The sequence below is a fragment of the Anabrus simplex genome, chromosome 1 (genome assembly GCF_040414725.1).
Source record: "Anabrus simplex isolate iqAnaSimp1 chromosome 1, ASM4041472v1, whole genome shotgun sequence".
Lineage (NCBI taxonomy): Eukaryota > Metazoa > Arthropoda > Insecta > Orthoptera > Tettigoniidae > Anabrus > Anabrus simplex.
In genome coordinates, this window is record NC_090265.1 from 996,357,580 (window position 1) to 996,384,709 (window position 27,130).

The window sequence follows — 27,130 nt, forward strand, 5'->3', positions numbered from 1 at the left end:
CTCTGTGGTGTAGTGGTTAGCGTGATTAGCTGCCACCCCCGGAGGTCCGGGTTCGATTCCCAGCTCTGCCACGAAATTTGAAAAGTGGTACGAGGGCTGTAACAGGGTCAAGTCAGCCTCGGGAGGTCAACTGAGTAGAGGTGGGTTCAATTCCCACCTCAGCCATCCTGGAAGTGGTTTTCCGTGATTTCCCACTTCTCCTCCAGGCAAATGCCGAGATGGTACCTAACTTAAGGCCACGGCCGCTTCCTTCCCTCATCCTTGCCTATCCCTTCCAATCTTCCCCATCCCCTGCTAGGCCCCTGTTCAGCATAGCAGGTGAGGCCGCCTGGGCGAGGTACTGGTCATTCTCCCCAGTTGTATCCCCCGACCAAGAGTCGGGAGCTCCAGGACACTGCCCTTGAGGCGGTAGAGGTGGTATCCCTCGCTGAGTCCGAGGGACAAACCGAACCTGGAGGGTAAACAGATGATGATGATGATATTTAATAATCATAATAATAATAATATATTGACAGTTGTGGTGAACATCCAGTAGTACATTTCATGATTTGATACTGAACATTAATTTCCATTATAGTTTATGACATACACAAATGGTAAAATTTATCAAACATTATAAATAATACAAATATGTACAGTAAATCATTAAAAGTTGACTCAAATATAATTATGTTACACATACAGTTCATACAACATGTGATTATTTTACAGTGCCTGCACTTCACAAAATATAACTAATCAGTATATAAACCAAAATATTTAAACTTAGTTCAATATACAATAAATTTCCAACTTTGCCAGAAAATCATTGCACAGCATTATGAACATATGGTACAAGTACTTGCTTTTGCAAGATTATTACTTCAGTACTACATAATTGGTATCTAATTACAATTTACTTAAAGAATAAAGTCTGAAAAATTACACAAATATTCAAACGTAAAACTTCATAAATGTGACTGGTTCATAGTGATAACAGGAATGACTATTGTGCAAAATAGAAGCACACTAGCTTACCTTTCTCCCTCTTTCTTCCTTTGAGCTTTACATGGAAACAGCAACAATTTTCATTTGAAAATCTTGCAAGTACTGACCGAGTTGTATTCTATGTACTATTTAGATTCATTTTACGCTAATTATTATCTTATAGGGACAGAGGCAAACCTAACATTGGGGAATTCATGGGCTGGAGCAGGATTCATTTGACAGAGTGCACACAGCCTAACTAAAGACAATTGTAGTGCATTGCAATGGACGTAAGTATTTAACTGACAATTTATGATGCTTGAAAAGTGCAAAAGATTTTCCTGTACACTTTATATTTGAGATTACCCCAAAGATAATAATCACAATAATATTCATTCACAAAATATCTCACAAAAATTTTCGTTGAATGAATCTATAGGTAAGCAGTTGCATTATCCTACTGGAAGTTCACAAAATGCAATTTACATAGTACACCAAATTCACTATTAAAAAAAAGAGATAGACTATTGTCTTGTACTATTCACACACCAAGGAATTTCTGAATTGCAGAATGATTTTATGTATCCCAATAAAGTGTATCCTGAGTGCTCATATATCCTTTTAAGATCAAATCAAGATTCATCATTCATTAAACGAAGTGTGGGATACTAGGATACACAATTCTGTTGCATATAGATTGTAAAATCAAACGTAAAAAAATTAGAATGAGCAGCTGTATCACTAGGGTTAATTTATGGGTTGCTGACACTTTATAAGGATGAAACCAGCATTCTAAGACCTCTTATATAAGAATATTGAGAAATGCTATATTGCTGTGCAAACTGCAAAGTTGTTTTTTAGACATTTCTATTCTGACTTAAATGTCCAGAAGCATCTCGAGAGCCAGAGCTTGTTTCACACATTGGTTTTTCTCACCACTTCATGAACAACTGTGCCGCAGTACTTTTTGATGGCCAAGTGACCTCTGAATAGCATTTGTAATAACTATGTATAAGAATTCTTTAAAAGGTGCATCTCAACCAGAAATATTTGTCTTTTTTATCGCATTTTCATTGTAACATGCTTTACCTGTTCAGATAAAAGCCATTGACTGGCTGGTAGCGAGTAGAAAGTTTCTCTTGTTTTTTTTTCCGGGTAAGCTACTGTGCCAGATCTGGAGAAACCCAGACCCTGGTCATCATACAGAACCTCCTACAGCCCGTGAAATACCAGTATGTTGGGTTTGTGTTATTCCGTACTAACAAGATTTGAACAATGTAAATATCACCACTGGGCCTGCAAAAACGTTACAATATGGTGGGAGAAATACAGATCCACAGCACATACATTATGTAGAGTGAGAATTCTTTGACAATATTTGCACAATATTGAACATTAGATGACAGATCCTTACCGACCAAAGTTCTAAGCTGGAAATATTTCACATACCAGTTTTTGCAGGCACGATGGCAATATAATGAATAATGATGTAATGAATAGGGTAATAAATAAATATTTTAAAAACTGACAAAGTAAATTTGAAAAATTGACTCACAGTAAATGCCTAACTGTTGCTGAGAATTTAGTGTACCAATACAATCTTCCATTATTTAATAACATACCAAATTTTAAATATATATGACACAGTGATGGACAGACATTGATATTTGCACCAAGAAGCTGAGACAAAAGATCTCGATTTACAAAACCTAATATATTTTTAAGTTAGATGTTAAAAACATTTAAGCTCTTTAGGCTTAGCAATCTAACTGATGGGCCCACTGCTACACCGGGGCGAAATGCTGGTAATTTCACGACTGGAAAAGCCTAAAGAGCTTAAATGTTTCTAAAATTTGCTATTGATGACATTAAATTATGGTTTTCTTCTAGGAACCGTATTTTTGATACTTCTGACAATTTTCCTTTAAGATTAGCCTTTTCTGTAATAAGGATATGAATCTTCAATAATTTTGTTATTGTTCAAAAGATTCTGTGTTTTTTCTTTTTTTTTTGCATTGTATAACTTTCTCCCCCTTCATTTTTTTCTCTCATTAGAAATTCATGTAAGGTTGTTTGATTTTTGTTAGACCTTTAGAATTCTAAATTCAAACTTTGATAAAAACACAAAATTTGGCTGTTATTAAAAATTGGTTTTCATCCTAATATATTCCATTACTTTGTATGCTAACACCTTTTCCATCCTTCAACACATCTTTGATAAATAGTTCAACCTGGCAGTTATTTCATCAGACATCACCTGTTACTTTTACAGGAATTTAATTTTTCCAAATGTTAAAAACATGTAAAAGTCATATTTATTTAATTGAAATTAAACAGTAAACAGTTGATTTCATAAAGATAGACCTAAAATATGGGAAAAAGAAAAATTTAATTTACCACACTTTAAAAAATAATTTTCTTTCATGATTTAATTAATTATATACATCAATGAAAGAAAATGTCACAAAAATTTGAGTTACGTATTTTAAAAGTTAATGTTCTTTCACAATTTAATTTGCATGTATTCTGACCCAGTGAAAGAAAATGTCAATTGCTGCATTACTGCCACTTTTGATTTTATTGTGGATTGTAAAAAACAAACACCTCTCTTTCTCTCGCTCTATATATATCAATGTATCAAATCCGATTCCATATAAGAGAAACTACAGTGCAAGCTAAAATACCACAATAAAATATAGACTCTGCTAAGAGGAAATAATCTGGAGTTGCAGTCTTATAATGATATAAGTCAGTAGCATTCCATAAAAGCTTATATGTTAAAGCCCAATCAGGTGCAGCATCACTTACTAAGGAGGAATCTACAATATTATTCTTTCTTTCAGTCACTAATTTGTTATGCTTGCTCCAGTAATTATTTTGTGAATACAACTGCATATGTTATAACAGTGAACTGCTTACCACATTCACTAAAATACTTGAGAGCGAAGAGGGGGACTTGCCCACACAGCACTGGATGTCCTCTTAAATTTCTGCATACCAAACATTTTTGAAATATCAGGAGATTGCTTTGAACAAGTGATAAAACTGTAGTCCAGCTCCTTAGGCACATACGCTTGAATTGCAAATTGGCGTTGAGAATAAAATCCTGTAAACAGAGAAATTACACTTTAACACTATTAAATTAGACTTGCTACAATTTCCAAAACCGAACAGTATTTTACTGTTTACTTCCAGTGATAAGAACAGCCACACAAGAAATGAGGCTCTTCTAGTTCTGTTCATTATCATCGTAAAAGAGTATTACAGTAATGTTTCAAATTTCTATAAAGGAGAGGAACAAGCTCTGATATATTACTCAGTGTTGTTAAATCCAACATCATTGATCTACTGACATAGCTAGCACCAAATCACAATGTATTATAACTAGCGGTGAGGGGGAATTATTATTATTATTATTATTATTATTATTATTATTATTATTATTAACAAATACAATGCAAATGGGATATACCACTGGCAAAGTCAAATTACAGTAGTACAGCAAAGAAATTATATAACAAAAATTACAAAATCAAAGTATTTTAGGAAATTTCATGATGAAAGAATAAGAATAATAAAAAATGGAGTGAGCATATGGCTTTAAAAAAAAAACACATCTACAATAAGAAGTGCTTATCCTGGAATTCCAAATTAAAACATTACAACACCGTGGTCAAAACAGAATGCCCGTATGCCAGTGAATGCCTGTCCATGAACTATAAGCTGGAGAAGCTTGTAACATCTGCAAGCTATTGAAGATACCAAATGGATAAATGGTGACTAAAATAAGTATAAATAACAAGACTGGGCACCACCTGCACAACAATTGCAGGAATAATTAATTCTGTAGAGCCATGAGCAACTCCCTCTCCCAAGGTGATGGTCATCAGGCTGATGAAGCTCCAGACTTACTTTACAACCTTACCTGTTGCTGTTTACCCCTGAAATTAAACTTGGGTAGCATGCCAGGTTCATCCTCACTCCACCAATAAAATATTTACCATAAGTTTCACTACAACAATTTACTCCCAAAACAATATTAAAGCAAAACATAAACCAACAATTCTCATCACGTGATGAAACCAGTATAAACCTACACAAACATCTACAAACTATACACCACAACTGTACACAATTTTAAAGGCCAAGCTTCAAACTGATTATCCTACTGGTATGAAAATTGTCCCTTCCTAACCTTAAATATATTAGCACAATGGCATCATCACCGTGGACTCTTACCACATGTCATAACTGTACAAAAAAACTAACCCAACCACCTCACTATACTCTGTTACTAAGCCATTAATATCCACAATGTAAAATGTCTGCTGTGGGATTAATAAATAACGACAAGCATGTCGTATTATTCAAGGAATGAGCAAGTATTAAACACTTCGACTATGTCGTAATTAATAATACCAATATAATACCAATATAAATGGTCCGTTATTGGACATTATAAATTTTCCAGCTAGCTCATTCTTGGTTGCCAGCGTTTCGCCCTCGTGTGCTAGGGTGGGCTCATCAGTTGGTACCTAGCACACCTACCAATACGCTGGCTAGTGCATACCGTGGAGGCCATTGCGTAGGCTAACTGGAGCCACCGGCAGTGCCAATGCACTAAGAGACTTTGTCTCATCACTAAAAATTGATGCCTGCTTGGCTATCAGATGATATAGATGTTGATTCCCATAGGGAATCTGAAATATTTGTCCTGAATGAGCAAATTTATAATACCAATATAAATGGTCCGTTATTGGACATTATAAATTTTCCAGCTAGCTCATTCTTGGTTGCCAGCGTTTCGCCCTCGTGTGCTAGGGTGGGCTCATCAGTTGGTACCTAGCACACCTACCAATACGCTGGCTAGTGCATACCGTGGAGGCCATTGCTTAGGCTAACTGGAGCCACCGGCAGTGCCAATGCACTAAGAGACTTTGTCTCATCACTAAAAATTGATGCCTGCTTGGCCATCAGATGATATAGATGTTGATTCCCATAGGGAATCTGAAATATTTGTCCTGAATGAGCAAATTTATAATACCAATATAAATGGTCCGTTATTGGACATTATAAATTTTCCAGCTAGCTCATTCTTGGTTGCCAGCGTTTCGCCCTCGTGTGCTAGGGTGGGCTCATCAGTTGGTACCTAGCACACCTACCAATACGCTGGCTAGTGCATACCGTGGAGGCCATTGCGTAGGCTAACTGGAGCCACCGGCAGTGCCAATGCACTAAGAGACTTTGTCTCATCACTAAAAATTGATGCCTGCTTGGCCATCAGATGATATAGATGTTGATTCCCATAGGGAATCTGAAATATTTGTCCTGAATGAGCAAATTTATAATACCAATATAAATGGTCCGTACCAACTGATGAGCCCACCCTAGCACCCGAGGGCGAAACGCTGGCAACCAAGAATGAGCTAGCTGGAAAATTTATAATGTCCAATAACGGACCATTTATATTGGTATTATAAATTTGCTCATTCAGGACAAATATTCCAGATTCCCTATGGGAATCAACATCTATATCATCTGATGGCCAAGCAGGCATCAATTTTTAGTGATGAGACAAAGTCTCTTAGTGCATTGGCACTGCCGGTGGCTCCAGTTAGCCTACGCAATGGCCTCCACGGTATGCACTAGCCAGCGTATTGGTAGGTGTGCTAGGTACCAACTGATGAGCCCACCCTAGCACACGAGGGCGAAACGCTGGCAACCAAGAATGAGCTAGCTGGAAAATTTATAATGTCCAATAACGGACCATTTATATTGGTATTATAAATTTGCTCATTCAGGACAAATATTTCAGATTCCCTATGGGAATCAACATCTATATCATCTGATGGCCAAGCAGGCATCAATTTTTAGTGATGAGACAAAGTCTCTTAGTGCATTGGCACTGCCGGTGGCTCCAGTTAGCCTACGCAATGGCCTCCACAGTATGCACTAGCCAGCGTATTGGTAGGTGTGCTAGGTACCAACTGATGAGCCCACCCTAGCACACGAGGGCGAAACGCTGGCAACCAAGAATGAGCTAGCTGGAAAATTTATAATGTCCAATAACGGACCATTTATATTGGTATTATAAATTTGCTCATTCAGGACAAATATTTCAGATTCCCTATGGGAATCAACATCTATATCATATGTCGTAATTAGTTCTGCGCACAACATATTGCCGCCAAATTACACATATAACAGCCTGTGCACAATGTGCATTTCCTCAGCGAGGAATCCATAGCCTTACTCACAAAAGAACACCATGTAGCATCTTCCACCAACCGCTCACCGGGAATGTGAATTAACGAGTACTGCACTCCTCATGACTCGGTAATAGTGCAGTATTGCACCCGTAAAGAACTCGCACAGCAAAGACTTCGCCGTGGCAATCGTCTTCAACAGCAACCTCAGTATCAGTGATCAGTAAACTAAAACGCATGCACATTAAACAATAAATTCGTAGCACGCACGCACAATATGTTTCGTCCATCACCCCATAACAAGCAAGCTCAGAAACTCGTTGCACATGCACACATATATAGGCTTGTTCCATGTGGCGTAGTGTCTACTAAAATCCACAGGGAACAACACTACCACTGCCACATCTTCAAGTGTCTCTTGGTCAATGCAACCTCGTTCGAAATCGGAGCTTACAGATTGGTTACCAAGCTGCCGATCCGCAAATGGCGAACTTGCACGTTTGTCCACATTGATGAATTTGCATGTTCAGCATCCACTTTCCGGCCTAAGCCCAGGTTTCTAAACCACATGTTGTCACACTTCCAACTGACTTCAACTGTCTTTGCCGATATAGCCACTGTTTTCCATGTTGCACAATTCTTGAGCAACCTACACTGCCATGCCATGTGCAGACACTTACACAAATTAAAGTTAAACATATATAAAATTCCCTACTATAAATTCTTCTTAAAATATTATGTTTTTACATATAAATGAACAAAATTACATGATTTTCACGATTTCAATATTACGAATTATCTTACGAAAATTTCCTAACCTAAAAATTTGGGGATCGTATATTCATACGGTTACAATACCTCCCCTTGATTTGTGAAGATTGGAATACTGACAATTGAGCAAATCACAAATATACCAGGCATGTCTGATAGCTCAGGCTTGCTAGACAAGATGAAAATATGTACAACACACTACTACTAGGTAGTACACTATCTATTATCTTACATACTGCTCTTAAGTTACAGTATGCATAAGTGTCAACCACCTTCTTCTGATTATTAACCCATTAACGCCTAGCATTACCATATGGTAACACATGTAACACATTATTAAAGCTGTTACTGTACTTCCAACAGTTGTGCTGGAGGATTGGTACCGCTGCTTATCGCTCTATAAGGGAACCGCGCTTACGACAATGTAGCGCCCATAGACGTGTTTGTTACAATAACATACAGACAGTTAAAAAATTGCTATCGCAGAATGTGCAGCAAAAATGGACATCCGCTTCGAATAAGTGCATTTTTATAAGCTTGTAATTATTACATGGATTATTTTTTGGTGTTATACTTATTTGTATAGTGTAATATACATTCTATGACCATAACAAATGATTTTACTCAAAACATGTGGAAGTTATGGCTTCCGAATTTCAAGTTTACCATATGGTAACGCTAGGCGTTTATACTCAGTAAAAGGTATATTTTGCTTTATTGTTTTAGGAGCAGGTTTTCACTTGCTGAAGCACTGGACATCATTTACAATGATGATATTGATGGTGATGTGTTTATTGAACCACCAATACCAAATATAGACACAGATGAGGATTCTGGAAATGAGGATGAAGGTGGATTAGCTGACAACCTGATGTCTCGTCAATTACTGGCTAATGCTGAAATAAAGTTATCCAACGAAGAAAGAATAGGTGTGGACGAAACCGAGTACAGCCCATCGGTACAGCCACCCACACTAGCGGAAGCTTCACCTGAAATTATATCCACCCCAATATCTGAAAATGTTATCAAATGGGTCGCTGAGAGGGAAACATCCAACACGCGATGGGAGAAAGGAGCTGATTTTGACATTGAAAAACCTACTGCATTCCCCCTTCCAGATTATTCAGGATATGAACACTTGTCAGTACTTGAAATTTTTGAATTGTTTATAGACGAATTCATAGAACATTTAGTGGAGGAAACCAGACGCTATGCATTATTTTTGAATTATCAGAACCCAAAGATAACAGAAGAAGAAATACGCTGCTTCATTGCCATTCTGTATGTTAGTGGCTACAACAACATGCCTTCTAAAAGGCACTTCTGGGATTAGAATGATGACTTGAAGAGCCTGGCAGTTTCTCGGTCAATGAGAAGAGACCGATTTCTTCAAATCTGTAGGTTTCTGCACTTTGCAGACAACTCTAGAATTGACCCTAATGATAAGGGATGGAAAATAAGGCCTATAATGGAAAAGTTAAAGAAGAGATGTATTGATAATTTCATACCCGAGGAACATCTATCATTTGATGAATGTATGGTGAAATATTTTGGCCGCCATGGGTGCAAGCAATTCATTCGTGGTAAGCCCATTAGATTTGGATACAAGATCTGGAGCCTGAACACCAAGGACGGATATTTAGTGAATTTTGAGTTGTACCAGGGTAAAGGACCAAAATCTAATGCTGACTATGACAAGTTATTTGGTAGGGCTGCAAGTCCCCTATTTGTTTTGCTTGAGGAAGTTCCAGATGAGAAAAGGGAACTAAGCTACACCTTCTTCATGGACAATTTATTTTCTAGTGCACGACTTTTCTCATTTCTCAAGTATTGTGGCTATTCTGCCATTGGTACTGTTCGAGAAAATCGAATTCCTAAAGGATGTCCTCTGGAAACAAGCAAATATTTTCCAAAAAAGATCGTGGGACTAATGAGACAGCATTAGAGAAGAATGATGGACTGTTTTATGTCTGGTGGATGGATAGCTCCCTGGTAACAATGATCTCTTCTTCATGTGGTGCACAAGAAGTCGGTCAAGTAAAGAGATACTCACAGCAGCAGAAGTGAACTGTAATGATTCCAAGGCCAAGGCTGGTCGCCAAATACAACACCTTTATGGGAGGCACTGACCAGATGGATCAGAATGTTGCCTGCTATCGCACTGGGATATGAGGCAAAAAATGGTACTGGCCTTTGTTCACATGGATGCTAGATGTGGCTGTTCAAAACAGCTGGATTTTATACAATAAAGGGAGAAAACAAAAAATTGCTCAGCTGGATTTCAAAAGAGAAATAGCTACAATCTATCTCCAGCGATACCAGAATGTACCAAAAGGAGCTGGAAGACCAGCAGTTTCACGGACCTCTCTTAGCGGCCGCATATCAGATTCTGTAAGACTTGATAAAACTGACCACCTTGTCCAGCACACAGAAGGAAAGAAGAGGAAAAGGTGCGCTAATGAAAACTGTAAATCCAGTGTGAGGACAATGTGCTTGAAATGTGGAGTGGGATTGTGCATCGACTGTTTTGTTCCTTTTCATACTGGCTAGACCGTGTGGTTTTACAAACACAGAAAGAAGTGATGTGTGTAATATATCAAATGTGAAGTTCTAATTGTTATTGAATTTTAGTAGTATTACATTTAATAATTATCATAATGTAGAATAGTAGCCTGCTGATGATTCAGAGTGTAAATTTTTAATCAAAGTGATACCTAATATAAGTAGATAGTAGAAGCGCCTAGCGCTGCCTTATGGTAACGGCAAATATTTTCAAAACTGAGTGATGAATAACATTAAAAATTTCTTTTTCAGTGTGTTTGTGTTACTTAGAGTCATAATAATGTAAAAAACAAATACAATTTAGAAAAAAATAATTCAAGCGTTAATGGGTTAACCTGGCAATATAAACATTCACCCATATTACTGAAGTATGGGTCCTCATAGAACCTGAAACATTTGTAGATCTGCCCTCGATCTGCAATGGATAGATGAGGTTCTCCCAACAGGACCTCCTCCCCTACTTTAAAATTCTCCCCTTCACTGTTGCTTTTCACCTTCTATCTCCCCCGTCTTTCCAGAGCGCAAACCTATCATGCTTGCCAACCTTACACAAAAGCTCTCTTCCCATTCTTTCACACATAACTTACACAGACTTTCATTCAGAACACACATACATTTCACAATCAAAACATCCCTCCTGTTCTGAAAACACACCATAATTGGACATTTTGCATCAATACTCTTCCACACTTCATTGAAATAATTCGTACTAATTTCAGCATCAGATATTCCACTCAACATATGTTTGAATCAACTTCCTATTCTCTCATACACATTGTCACTCTCACTTTCTTTGAACTTCCTCCAAATACCAAAAAGCTTTCCAACACAATTATTCCTCATAAAATCTTCAAACCCTGAATCCCCATAATATTCACAACCACTCTTATGATGACCTTGACGTCCAAATATCTTCCACACTTCGGCTGGGATGTCATTGGGGCCAGTTCCCTTCCCATTCTTCATATTCCCTTACAGATATCATAACCTAATTACAACCAATCACTCAGAAAATAGGTCAAACTTTACAAAATACACAACTTTTATCTTACATTTTTGGGAAAAGGATCTAAGACTGCAGCAGGTAAATGTATTCCAATCATGGATTTTCCAACTTATAAATGAATATTTACCATAATGTGTTTCCTGTGGTGCTATTTTTTTTCTTACTTTAAATGAACAATTGGTCCTGCTTACGTAACAGGGCTCTTCTAGTCCACTGGTCAACTCTTCCAAGCTGGTTTATTTGTATTTCCATTGTGCATGACACAATCATATTTCTTCTCCATACCTCAAGTGTATCTGATTCAAGTTTGCTATCATTCCCATCATACTACTTCAGTACGAACATTGCAGCCGTTTACTGCACGATCTCTCGTACATTAAAAAGACTGGTTTGGTATGGGTCCCAATTTGTTGATGAGTGCCCACTTATGCAATATTATATTTAAATCAGGTAGTAAGAACCTATTATCGCCAGAGTTCCAGATTTTTCTGTGTACCAGCAAACAATCTGCAATCACTATGGGTTTCATTTAGCAAATCATCCATAATGTCATAAATAAGTGGCCCAATAACTCTACCCTGTAAAACACAATATTACAGAGTTCTTCAGAGCAATTACTTTCCACTTTTACTCTTCTGTGTGGTCTATCAAAAATTCCCAGATCGACAGAACCAGCCTCTCATCAATTTTTGCTTCCACTAGTTTTCAGATCATAATATCATGTGGCACTTCATCCAAAATGATAGTAAGACCAATTACAAAGCCATCAACTTGAATATTTTTGTCTTTTATAAAACCACGTCTGTCATTAATCTGGAAATTTTCTCTCGTCTTTAATATTATGAAATAAGGTTTTCTATTTGTTTATATACAATGACTGTCAGAGTAATAGGTCTAGAGTTGTCTATTAAGAGTTTTCCAGTTTAAAAGTCTTTCTTCCAGTCACCATAAATTTTCCTAATGTTGATAGGTACATCAAATAGTACTTCTGGGTAGCGAACAGTAGCTCTACCTTCCAGTTTCATAACCTCCTCAGCAATAGTGTCAGACCCTTTTTACTTACTTTCGCTTAACTTCTTAACTTTTTCCTGAATTTCTTTGAGACTATTTGGAAGAGAGAACAATAGGTCTTCCTGTTATGTCTATCGTCAAGCTGTTACAAATTCTTGGAAAATTAATATTATTACAGCATTCAATTCCCTCTTCCCTTGAAGCAGCTAATATTTCCAAACCAATCTGGAGAAATTTAACAAATTTCTTGAAGTAAAAATAAAAGAAAAAAACACTTCAGACATGCACCTTCTCTCATCAGCCATGACCTGAAGTAAGGATTATAATTTCTTGTTCAGAGTGTTGAGGCCAGGATACTAGATTACTAATTGGAAGTGGAAATTAAACATGGCACAAGACTTAAAGTTGTAAGCCTCCTCAACAGTAAAAATATTTTCATCAGCAAACAGAATCCATCTGTGACCATTCTCTGCCTAACATTTCAGGAAATGTGAAGAAATGATTAGAACTTTTTTTTTTTTTTTTGTACATTTGAGACACTTTCATTCTTAACCAAATACTGCTTCCATGTCTTTGTAGCGCAGTGCTGAGGTTGGCTAAAATTGCCAGGAGCGCGATCGCACTCTTCTCGCTAGAGTCTTGCAGTCTGGTCATAAAGCGGGTGGCATTCTTAGCGTAACTGCAGTAAATAGGCATGGCACTAAGATGGTTAGGCATGCTTCAAGAAATTTGTCGTCTTATCTTTTCATATAAGATTAACAATTTCAACAGACAAACAACTTTGGATTTTACCTCATAACCAAATTAACATAAATGTAGAAGAGACATAACACCACAAGCTCTACTCAACCTCGTACAATTTCCTTTCAACTTTTAATACAAGAAGCTACAACCATGACTACCAGCTAATTATAAAAATAGCTACGTTTCTGACAAGTACTTGACCTCACTTCTAAGTGCTTCAAGAAGTTTGTCATATTATCTTTTCATATAAAATTAACAACTTCAACTTTGGATTTAAATTTAACTGCCACTAAGAGTGAATTTTATCCTAAATATTAAGCTATTATAAGCTCCTTATGCCATCTCCAGAATAAGGCACCATACTTACCAAATTTTATTTCAACGCAGTATTTTATGTATTCTTTTTGAACTTTTAACTAACTGCTTTATACCACATTTAAAAAACAAGACATTCGTAAAGATCTACAATAAGAATTGATTATAAGACTTTGTCATAAGAGTACTTATAACTACTGTGTTCTACTTGCTAGTCATTTTATTCACATTTGTACCTAAAACAGTATCCTCTTATTTACGTATAAGAACAATCAGGATCCTGATCAATCTTTCTTTCTTAGGCTGATGATGCCCTCATTATGGGTGAAACATGTCCCTATATCTAATATGTTAAGAACTATTTCTTAAATTTAAATAAAAAAACTCTTACGTATTGAACAGGTGGAATTTATAATCTAGTATTATTATTTGACTTTAATTACGAAAGTATTGTCCACATATCTGCTCCCTTTAAATTCCTTTCCATCAATAGGGAAGTCAGTTGATTTAACACAGCAAATCATTCTAAATCTCTTCATTCTTTACTGATTCCTTACCTGCCTCCTGTTTAAGATAATCCCATATTGTCACACACTCTGCCTTTCCCTACCCTCTGTATTAAAGCTCCCTGATGCGGCCGGTCCGAGTTCCATGTTGCCAATTAGTATAATGTAGCATAAGGACCTTGGCTATCTGTTTTGTGTGTTTTTGAAATCAGCCAAACCTTTGCAGTGCATTTTTTTTTACTACTTGTTTAACATCACACTAACTCATCAAAGGATTTTAGGCGACGGAAGGATGAGGAAGGGCTAGGATTAGGAAGGTAGCCGCTGTGGCCTTAATTAAAGTACAGCTCCAGCTTTTACCTGGTGTGAAAATGGGATATAACAGAGAACATTTGTAGTGCAGTTGTATTTGTATTAATAAATTCATTGTTATTATGACCGTGTATACCATTTTAGTGTAGTGAACATTTTTGTATCATGTAGTATAGCATAATTTTAAACTCAATCCCTCTTGTTATTTATTGAACAACAATATGTCGCAAGCAGTTCAAACTGCCGTTAAACAACGTTAAACAACGTTAAACAACACTGCATATCTAGAAGACTGACTACGAACTGTTTGTAGATGCGGTGAACAAGAGCTCCAGACAGTCACTTCCCAGAGGTTGTCGAATGAATTATGTTCCTGGTCTCAATCAACATTCCTCAGCTCTGCTGGCTGAATACACTGATCTATTCGAGATGAATCCCTTTGATATAGAGGTTGATTCCCATAGGGAACCTGAAATATTTGTCCCGAATGAGTAAAATGTCTAGAGTTGGCAACAATGGTAGCGGAAGATGAACAACATTGTTGGATATCTACCCACGTCCAAAAGTAGTCAGAAAACCTGATGACTCTTGAAAGAGGCTTAAGGCGACACTCCAAAAAAGATATTTTTACCTAACGCACGGATTTTCACGAAACTATGTGGGGATGTCACCTACATATAAGTAGAGATATCACGAACATTTCATTCATATACAATTAATAGTTTTTCCAAATTTTTTAATTTTTTTGTAATTTTTAATTCCATTTTTTTCATGAAATGCAATTAACAGGTTAATGTAAATTTGTAATTAGGTAGATAATAATAGTTTTAAAATCACTACCTATAGATTTTTCTGTACATAATCTAGGCCTATATAAGGAGATATATTGTACTAAAGTTTGTGTAATCATTACGTTCTAAAATTTTGGACTGAAAAATCTCTACTACTTGAAAAAAATTCTGCAATAAAAAATCCCTTATGCAGGTTTCTTAATATAGCTGTGATACATAAACCATACAAATTTTGTTACAATTGGCTGAATATTATGGGAGAAAAATGGGATTTAAGAGTAAAATTACAATTGGCAGGAAAATTAAAGCAAAGTTCTAGTGATATTTTCTTCCTGATCCATTACCTAAAAGTCACCAGAACTGTATGTTTTCCTTCCTTATCTTTCTTAGCAGCTTCTGCATGAATATTGGCAACTCTGGAAGATTGTCTCTTCTTCTCCTTCTCCAAAGAACAGCGGACACACTGTTTCACTCTACGACGATCCCTCTGTTTACTCAGGAGTCCTTTCACTTCGCACACTGGGCTCCTATCTAGAGTTTCGGCAACTTCAGTACTATATCATCCTTGGTTGACCAATGAAATTGCTTCCTAGAAACAAAGATTTCTTTTTGGGCATTTTGACCAGATAACACTGTGGAGATTTTCATTAGCATTTTGTGTCTTCGCAGCACTGCACCTTGCTAAAATGGATTCTGATGCCAGTCTCCTGTACACAGGCACAATTTTCAACAATACATCCATATTCAGTGGAGTGTGAATTGCTGACTTGTGCTTTTCAGGTAGTTTTCCTGCAGCAATCACTCTGTTATAAAAGTACCGTGATGACACCCCACTTGGACACTTTCTATGTTGTGGGTTTTGATCCGTGCTGATACAATGGTAAAGCGTAGCAAAAATGGCAGATTTCATTTTGTTTACATCTGGTGCATTGTCATTTATTGCTGCTCTGTAGTAGTATGTCACTTTCACAATTGTGTCCTCCTTCAGGCTGCCTACTGTCCTTCCACCAAGTGTAACATTCTTGGCTTTCCAGTACTTTACCACATTTCACAGACCTGTGCCCAATCTCTTAGCCACACGATTGATGCACTCTTCCTTGAGGATAGGTTTCTTGTCACCATAAACATTCAGCTTCTGAAGGTGCAGGTATGCTTTGGAGTCTCTGCTTGAGAGTACAGCTGTGTATCGGAATCCAATATCTTCAGACCTCCTCCAGAGTCAGTCTGCAGCTTGTACCTCCATTGCAGGGGAAGACCCATCATAGTTCTCACATTCAATAACGCGGCCTTCAAACCAAAACTTGAACTCTGATGGCCTAAATCCTTTCTTGCCAGGACACATTTGTGGCAATATTTCGAGAGGACTTCATAATCTACAACTAAAGCAGTGAGAATGTCAATTATGCAGCCAACACCACAGTTACTAGTAAATCCTCGTTTGTGCCACGTACCGTCATATGTTACAGAGATATCAATGCACTGTTCCAAAGCTAGATCTTTATTTTCATTTATGTGTGCCTGCCTCACACGTCGTCTTGCACCCCCTAAAGCCAATTATGTAAGAGACTCCATTTCAGATGAAATGCTGTCCAATAGAACAGGGTATGTTGTGTAACTCATAACACGCATTCCCATTGGTAGACTGAAATTCCCCATAGCTGTATGGCCTTACCGAATCTTGCAAAAGTTGATACCATATTTTTGGTTATGTCAAATGATGTGTTTCGATATTTGCCCGGAGTTTTAGGACTGGAAAACGATTCACACAAAACAAATCCACAAGAGGCACATTTCACTACGAGTCTAGTCGAAAATCCAGGGTGATCTCTAGTTTGTAATTCTACACTCTTGCTAAACATTCAGAGCACAACACGTCACAGAAGAGATTTTTCGAAGACTGTACAATTATTAGTATATGATGTACCAGGAAGGCCTAGGTCCTGGTCCATATTAATTGAAAGAAATGTTATTTCCAGCATTAAAGATCCGACCGACGTACGAACATCCATGTAAAGAATGTTCCAGTATGTGCCAGACCCTACGAGTACGCTAGGCGGAGTCAAGTGACGTCACCTGTCGCTCGAAGCTCACCTCCCCTAGAGATATTTCTCGAAAGAATTTTTCTTTTAACAGCTTTTTAACACCTTAACCAATTTCAACGGGACAAACGCTGAATTATAGCAAACATCATAAAAGTTAATCCCTGTAAATTTCAAATTAATTCATCAAACGGTTGTTGAGTTATAACAATTTAAAGTCTCAACGAAATTACGTAATTACGGTCACATGGCCGAGAGAGAGCTGCCACCCCTCCCTGCGCTGGTATCTATATATGTCAAGGCCAGATAGCCCGCAAACCAGTGCAGTACAGTACAGTACCGTACAAGGACAAGCAGACAACTGTGTGAGTGCGATAGTGAAGAGACCGGCCCGCGTACAGTATGTTCGCGCAGTCACGGTAGAAGTACTTTCGTCGTATCTCCAGAACGCGAAATTCTATCGCCGATAAAGGACGTCGCACTGCAGTTAGTATGTCGCATCGCGATTACAATATAATCCTAAAAAGACATTTAAGACTGTAACACGAGTGAACTTATTGGAGTACAAATATTAACTATTTCATTACGTGTGGACTTAGGCAACGTCAAGTAACATTAAACTTCTACAGAGCCTAATACTTAAGAATCACCAGAACTTATTTTTTTTTCTCGAGTATTGCATTATATTTCTTTATTCACGTCACATCAATATTTTGAATAAAAAAGTAAGAACTTTTCTGAGTTAATATAACAGGATTAGCAGAAAATCTAACTTAATGACTGTGTTCACAGACTGTGCTTATCGACTTGCTTTCTTTTTTTTTTCTTCAAGTGTGAACTGTGTGATTAAGAACGTTTCAATAATGACTGTAAATAGTATTTAGTACAGAAAGGACTGTGATTCTTCATACGCCATAAATAGTGTTCAACGGTGTAAGTGATAACCAGTCGCACTAAATGAATTTTCGTGTGCGAAACTCAACAGTTCCAGCTGTCATCACCTCATCGGGAACGTCAACATCGCCGATCCTGGTTCTACATGGAACATTCCAGATGTCCATCTTTCGACATTTGGTAACAACAGTTCTTGTCATAAGTGAGTAACAAACTGACTAAACTTTTTCATTTATTTTGAACAGTGAAACTTCAGTGTCGCGTGTGAACAATTTCCATAATTTCTCAAAAGTGATAAATTTAATTTCAATTTCGTTTCTCGTAGAAAGACTGTAGGATTTCAAGTGTGCTGTATAACGAGATTGACGAACTGAGAACTGAAAACTTTTAATAATTTCTCATATCCATTTACCATTATAAAAGTGTGCTTAGGTTTAAAAAGACTTTAGGTGGAAATTCACACATATGAAAGACTTTGAAACCAATGATATTTATGCCATTTTTTTTTTCAAGAAGATTATTTTCAACATTTAATTTCAATATAAATTTTGAGTCAACAATCATACCGCAGGGTGAGAAATTAATAAATTGTTTTGAAAAAAAATTATTTACCATCTATTATTCGCTCTGCGAGACTATCCTTCTCTGTATCGGCTCCAAAACCCAGTTCCACTCCCTGAGGTCCTACTCATGCCCTTTGCCCACAACTTTTCCTGGTACAGAGAGGATAGTATAATAATAGATGGCGCCGCAACTTCAAGGGCTCGATTTTGGAGCCATACTATAATAATAGATGACATCGCAATTTCAAGGACTCAATTTTGAAGCCGTGCTATAATAATAAATGATGCACTTGCAATAATCGCAACATTCAGGGTTCGATTCAAGTCATTATATTTTGAGCACAGGATTTGACTGCAAAGAACTTGTTGTATTTGACTTATTCGAATATTCCGGAAACATGGATAACATACTTGCAGCAATCGAAGCTCTCAGGCTTAGCATTAATGATCAGAATGCTAAGATTGATAGGTCTAATTCCCAATTGCAGGCTCAAATAAACACACAAATAACCGCACTACAATCACAAATAGTTGACTCTAATTCTCAACTGCAGGCACAAAATACTCAACTTCAAGCGCAGTTAACTGAGTCAAATAGTAAGGTTGAAGACTTAACTTCTAAAATTGACAGGACGTTGGACACTAAGTTTGCTGAAGCGGATAAAGTCATTAACAAAAGACTCACTGAATCTAGTGCCCTTATCGAGCAACGATTCCGTGAAGCTGGAACTCGCCTCGAAAAGAAACTTACTGATTCTAGTGCACAAGTCGAAGCTACATTGAAAAACATGCGGGATCAGTTTGTTGAAAATTTAGAGTCTATTAAGGAAGAAATAAAGACAGAGGTCGTCAAGTCTTTAGACAAAGATCTTAGAAATGTTCTTCCTTCCGTTCAAGCATTTTCCACTGAACTTAAAGATTTACGGACTGAATTTCAAGAGTCCCATGGTAACATCTCACAAACTCAAGCAAAGTTAGCTCAGGTGCAGGAAACCTTGCGAGATGCATTAAAGAGCGACGTGGGTAAATTACGAAGCGAGATAGGATTAATTAAGAGCAAGCAAGGAGAACTCGACAAGCGTATTACAGGACAGCTAGATAGCACGCATACCCAGATAGCTGCTTTCTGTAAAGACGTACAAGTCATTAAAACTGACTTGAGAAATGAAATAAAAAGTTTAGACACCTCAATTAATTCTAAAATTAAAAATTTGTCCGAAGAAATGAATCAAATTAAACTTAAAGAACATACAACTGACGTCACAATTCCTGGTTCGTCGAGGGAAATACACAATACAACAACCCTTATTAAAGTACCAGATGACAAACCAGTCAAATTTTCAGGACGTGATGAATACACTGCTCGAGAATTTTTGTTAAATGTCGACGATTACCTGGAGGAAAATAGGGTAGAGGACGATAGGAAACTTCGAGTAGTATCCAAACTTCTAGAAGGACGAGCCTTATCATGGTTCATAGCTTTTAAGAGCAACTTTAAAAACTATGACGACTTTAAACAGGCACTTCTTAAACGCTTTTGGGATTCAGAAAGACAGCACCTTGTAAAAATGCAACTCTACTCTAGCAAATACAATACTTCAGTCAATACTTCCCGATATTCAGACTACTGCCTAATGCAATTAAAGAAACTCCAGTTTTTAGATCCACCTTTGCCAGATATTGAACTTATTCAGATCCTGACACTTCAATATCCACCTCATGTGCAAGAAATACTAGTCGCTGCCAACATTAGAACATTGGAGCATTTTGACGCTACTTTGCGTAGGTTAGATACGGCTAATACCCAATCTAGTCCGAAAACTAACAGGAGTCGAGAAGTAAATACGAATTCTGCGGAAATAAAACCGCCGGAGAGAGAGGAACCCAGGACACGTGAAGAAGGCAGATTAAGCCCTACTAACCCAACCAGATTCCGGAATTTTAGACGTCAGAGGAATCAGGATAGACACCCTTACCAACCTAGGAATACATGGGGACAGCGCGAAAGCACTCCTGAAGGAAACCGTGAAGCCAGACGACGAGAACTCGAAAGTAGATGGAAGGACACACGGGAATACATCAGGGAGAGAAACCGTAATCCTGATGAGCCTGGAGCTACATCCCTGGAATATCAACGTCAATTCGGACCAAGAGAACAAAGATCACCTGATCCTGACCCAACAGGCGCTATAAAAAAAAAAACGCCGATCTCGCAATAGGGAGATTGACTACCGAACACGGTGAGGTCGAAACGTCAAATTATTGTACTGCTGTTATCAATTACTGGCATATTGACGATTCCGAATTACTATTCGAAGACGCACAAACACTAAGGCCAATTATTACACGTTCATTACCTGTCATAACAGTACGCACAGGCAACCTACAGGTGATTACGCTCATCGATTCTGGAGCGCAAGCTTCTTTAATTTCTGATAAGCTTGTAGACTCGCTTAAAGATCAGAACAATGTTTTGTTATTACCTGCAGCTCAAATTAAAGTAAGAGGGATAGTTCCTGATAAGATTGTTAAATGTAAATCCCAGGCATTTTTAGAGTTTGAAATTAACAGTCAGATGTTCGAACACATATTTTTGGTAGTATCACGTCTTAACTTCAACTTAATACTTGGATCAGATTTTATGATCAAATACAAAGGAACCATTGACTATGACGCCAACCTCGTAAGATTACAGAATAATTCCGTAGAACTACAGCTGGTAGGACGAGGTGACCTGGAAGTTCAAGAGAAGGGAGCCCGTTTTGAAGCAGCCGGTGGTGACATTATTAAGCCCGCTGTGAGCGAGGTTGCGCCAGCCGTAGCAGAAAGTAGAAAGGGTGACCAAAGTGAGGACGATGCAGAGTCCATATTCAATGAGAACTCCATTATAGGTCCGGATTATATAATGTCAATAGCCAGTGTGGTTGAAGACCCGGAAATTAAATTAAAATTGGAGGAGGCTAAAAATGACGTTCTACAGAAATTTGCATGTGTATTCGATGATAAGCCTGGAGAGATAGCTGACTATGAATATCATCTTGATGTAAATGACTTGTCTCCTTATCAGAAGAAACCATATCCCGTACCCGAGAAGTATCGAGAAGAAGTTCGTAACTTAATTCATAAAATGACAGATGATGGGATAATTTCGCCTTGCGTAACTAAGTACTTGAATCCATTGGCCATAGTACGTAAGCCTAACGGTAGTATTAGAATTTGCCTCGACGCAAGGGTCCTAAATGACCGACTGACCTTAGAATATGACCGTCCTCCATTACTTAAGGATATTATCAGAAGATTCCACGGCATGAATTTCTTTAGTTGCCTTGACGGAACTTCTTCATACTATCACATAAAATTGGATGCTGAAAGTAAGCTATTCACAGGCTTCTTATTTGAAAATAGGACCTATGTTTTTAACAAAATGCCCTTTGGAATTAAGAACTCGGGAGCTGTTTTGATCAGAGCCTTGGAAAAACACTTATCAGATGATGTAAAGGACATAACTACGATTTATGTTGACGACATTTTGATTGCCTCGAGAACTTTCGAAGAGCACGTGAGAGATGTCAATCTGGTCCTGCAGGAATTGGAGAAGAAGAATTTCAAGATAAATGCCCAGAAAAGTCAACTTTTCCAAACATCAGTATTATTCTTAGGACATGTAATTAGTGGTGATGGAATTCAACCCAACCCTGCCAAGATTAAGAGTATCATTGACTTTCCTAGACCTCAGCGCATTAGAAACGTGAGACAGTTCCTAGGACTTTGTCAGTTCTTTTCTCAACACTGTCCAGACTACACTGAGACGGTAGCTCCTCTTCAACAACTACTACTTAAGAATAATAAATGGAAGTGGACTGAAGAATGTGAGCGAGCTTTCCTTGCCACCAAGGACATGTTGAAAAACTCTGTTAAACTAGTTTATCCGGATTTTTCTCTTCCATTCTTCATAGAGTGTGATGCCAGCTCTGTAGGAATAGGCGCAGTGCTATATCAAGCAAGACCTGAAAATCCCGATTACAGACTTTTCATCTCGTTTCTAAGTAGAAAACTACGACCTCACGAAAAGTCTTATACTATAACTGAACTCGAAGCTTTGGCTGTTGTTTTTTCTCTCCAGTATTGGAAAAAAATCATCTACGGCTATCCCATTACGATTTACACAGACCATAAAGCTCTGACATTCATACTGTCATCCGACATGACAAATGAGAGAGTTTCCCGATGGGCTCTTTTTATTCAACAGTTTGACCTCACTGTAATACATAGGCCTGGTCGGAAGAATGCTCTAGCAGATGCCCTCAGCCGCAACCCTGCTGAAGTTATCGAAGTTCACGAAGTTAACATCATGACTGATGATGACGAAGAATGTCTTCGCAAACTTCGTTACCTCACCCAGATGCAACGAAGAGACGCCAATTGTAGGGAATTAATTCGATTTTTATCAGGTTCGATTCCCGCCGATGATGATGAATTCCCACGTCTCCAACGACTTTCTTCAAACTTCTGTTTAAGGGATGGAATTCTTATGAAATACATTGACTTAGCCAAGACGCAATGCAAGATTTATGCACCTGTTAAAATCAGGAAGGCTATCATATGGCATTGTCACTCAATTTCAGGCCATGCTGGTACGGATAAAGTTCTCAACCTTATTAAAGAGAGGTTTACATGGGAATATCTTAGGCGAGACATTAGGAGAATTTTACGGTCCTGTGATTTATGCCAGCGGATCAAACCGAATAATTATCTCCTCAAGGAATTTCCCAAACCGCTGATCCCGGAAAAGCCCGGAGAAATAATGGCAATCGATCTGTACGGCCCTTTGCCAAAGGCGACCAGGGGGAACAGACATGTCATTGTAGTTGTGGATGTCTTTTCCAAATATACTATGCTATTGCCTATCCAGAAAGCTAACGCCGGTAACATCTTAAGGAGGCTGAAAAGAAACATCATCCCTGAGATGGGAAAGCCTGAATACCTACTAACGGATCACGGAACGCAATTCACTTCCGTAGAATTCCAACAGGCTTTGGAAGAACTCAACATTCGACATATCATGAATTCTATTAGGCATCCGGAAGCTAACCCTGCTGAAAGAATAATGAGAGAACTCGCGAAATTCTGTCGGATTTATTGCAGTGAACATCACTGGAAGTGGATCGAGGTCTTGCCAGTAATGCAAAAAATTATGAACTCTATTGTGCATGAATCTACTAATGACATTCCTCTCAGCCTACATCACGGGTCAAAACCAGAGCGACCTTGGGACAGAATATTACCAGCCCTACCAAATGCTATTGTGCCGCAGCAAGTCAAGATCAACGACGCGCTGACCAGGTTAAGACATGCAGCCGCCATCAGAGAACGACGCCAGCGTAATAGGAAGTTCAGAAGACCATTGAATCCTGGAGACCTTATTTTAATACGGAGACCAGCTACTTCCAACCCTGAGAGAAGGATTTACGCTAAGTTCTGTCCACTATTCGTAGGTCCTTACCGTATCCGCACTGTATTGAGAAACGGGGCTTATGAAATTGTAAGATTGGACGGCACTTTCGAGGGTATTTATAACTCAGCCAATTTAAAACAATATGTACCACAGGAAGAGTAAAGCCTGGAAAAGAAAATCCTGCGTATTTTCTTTTCGTCCAACCAAGGGGAAGATGTACCAGGAAGGCCTAGGTCCTGGTCCATATTAATTGAAAGAAATGTTATTTCCAGCATTAAAGATCCGACCGACGTACGAACATCCATGTAAAGAATGTTCCAGTATGTGCCAGACCCTACGAGTACGCTAGGCGGAGTCAAGTGACGTCACCTGTCGCTCGAAGCTCACCTCCCCTAGAGATATTTCTCGAAAGAATTTTTCTTTTAACAGCTTTTTAACACCTTAACCAATTTCAACGGGACAAACGCTGAATTATAGCAAACATCATAAAAGTTAATCCCTGTAAATTTCAAATTAATTCATCAAACGGTTGTTGAGTTATAACAATTTAAAGTCTCAACGAAATTACGTAATTACGGTCACATGGCCGAGAGAGAGCTGCCACCCCTCCCTGCGCTGGTATCTATATATGTCAAGGCCAGATAGCCCGCAAACCAGTGCAGTACAGTACAGTACCGTACAAGGACAAGCAGACAACTGTGTGAGTGCGATAGTGAAGAGACCGGCCCGCGTACAGTATGTTCGCGCAGTCACGGTAGAAGTACTTTCGTCGTATCTCCAGAACGCGAAATTCTATCGCCGATAAAGGACGTCGCACTGCAGTTAGTATGTCGCATCGCGATTACAATATAATCCTAAAAAGACATTTAAGACTGTAACACGAGTGAACTTATTGGAGTACAAATATTAACTATTTCATTACGTGTGGACTTAGGCAACGTCAAGTAACATTAAACTTCTACAGAGCCTAATACTTAAGAATCACCAGAACTTATTTTTTTTTCTCGAGTATTGCATTATATTTCTTTATTCACGTCACATCAATATTTTGAATAAAAAAGTAAGAACTTTTCTGAGTTAATATAACAGGATTAGCAGAAAATCTAACTTAATGACTGTGTTCACAGACTGTGCTTATCGACTTGCTTTCTTTTTTTTTTCTTCAAGTGTGAACTGTGTGATTAAGAACGTTTCAATAACGACTGTAAATAGTATTTAGTACAGAAAGGACTGTGATTCTTCATACGCCATAAATAGTGTTCAACAGTGTAAGTGATAACCAGTCGCACTAAATGAATTTTCGTGTGCGAAACTCAACAGTTCCAGCTGTCATCACCTCATCGGGAACGTCAACATCGCCGATCCTGGTTCTACATGGAACATTCCAGATGTCCATCTTTCGACATTTGGTAACAACAGTTCTTGTCATAAGTGAGTAACAAACTGACTAAACTTCTTCATTTATTTTGAACAGTGAAACTTCAGTGTTGCGTGTGAACAATTTCCATAATTTCTCAAAAGTGATAAATTTAATTTCAATTTCGTTTCTCGTAGAAAGACTGTAGGATTTCAAGTGTGCTGTATAACGAGATTGACGAACTGAGAACTGAAAACTTTTAATAATTTCTCATATCCATTTACCATTATAAAAGTGTGCTTAGGTTTAAAAAGACTTTAGGTGGAAATTCACACATATGAAAGACTTTGAAACCAATGATATTTATGCCATTTTTTTTTTCAAGAAGATTATTTTCAACATTTAATTTCAATATAAATTTTGAGTCAACAATCATACCGCAGGGTGAGAAATTAATAAATTGTTTTGAAAAAAAATTATTTACCATCTATTATTCGCTCTGCGAGACTATCCTTCTCTGTATCGGCTCCAAAACCCAGTTCCACTCCCTGAGGTCCTACTCATGCCCTTTGCCCACAACTTTTCCTGGTACAATACTCAATTCCTTGAAAATGATTTACCCGCATCTTGTTTGTCACAATGCAACTTTTCCTGAGTCGAAGTCATGGGGGCTGTAATTTCTGTCGTCATGATGATGGCTGGCTATAGGTGCAGGATTTACGTGACTTGAAGTTGATGCGACACTTTCACGATGAGAACAATCTGCTTCCGATAACATTTCATGACCTTTTGTCTCTGGTGTCAATGGAGATTCCTGTTCGGCAATAGCTGATCCCCATTTCTTTCCTATCAAATGTCTAGCATTTTGTCGCTTAGATAAGGCTGATTTATGTTTACCCATATTGCTTATTCCCTTGTATACAAACTATCAATTCTTACAGCACACTACCTTTCAATAATGATAGTATCTTGATACACAGCTGCAAGAGGTTACTTGCGCACGTACTTCACAAAAGTAAACAGACTGGCTACTACCACAGAACTTGCAGAAAAGATGAAACATACAAGAATAACAAAACTTATAGTCGTTGGCACTATTGTAGTGCCATCATGAATACCAATAATAGCATACAATGTTGCTCAATGACAGTTGAGTAATAAAATTTTAGTCTGTAACGGGCTTTATACATTCAGAAATATGGTACCTAGATCTTACAGCTCGACTTTGTATAAATATATTGGAGGGGAAGGGGGGGAGGGGGGCTGCTGGACCATCCCCTGGATTTGTAATTACAAAGAACAGGCACATTTGATCGAATGGAAACATGACAATGACATCATTACCTAACAAAGGAGTTCAGCAGATGCCACGCCCATTTCTGCTGTGTGTGGACTGGCAAACAAAGCATTATTACAGTGATAAATTGTTTGAATTCAGCGGAATAACTTAGTGACTCAATCCTTTCAATTTCAGTCATAAAAAAATTTCACCAAAATGACCAAAATATCATTTTTTTTCTCCAGAGTGTCACCTTAGTAATGACTTCACAAAAGCACCTGTACATGGCAATTTGTCCCCAGATACCATTGCTCTCAACTTTTGCTCAAGGAGAAAATAGGGGGTTATATGAA

At 38.0% G+C, this 27,130-nt stretch overlaps 1 protein-coding gene across 1 annotated transcript in view; it reads right to left on the reverse strand.

The window, feature by feature from the left end:
• Positions 1-358: 358 nt before the first annotated feature.
• LOC136875488 (inner centromere protein) overlaps positions 359-27,130 on the reverse strand; it is a 283,305-nt gene continuing 256,533 nt past the window's right edge. Inside the window, exon 13 of the mRNA XM_067149035.2 lies at positions 359-4,072. Within this exon, the coding sequence (XP_067005136.2) occupies positions 3,894-4,072 (179 nt within the window). The 3' untranslated portion in view covers positions 359-3,893. The remainder of the gene's footprint in view (positions 4,073-27,130) is intronic.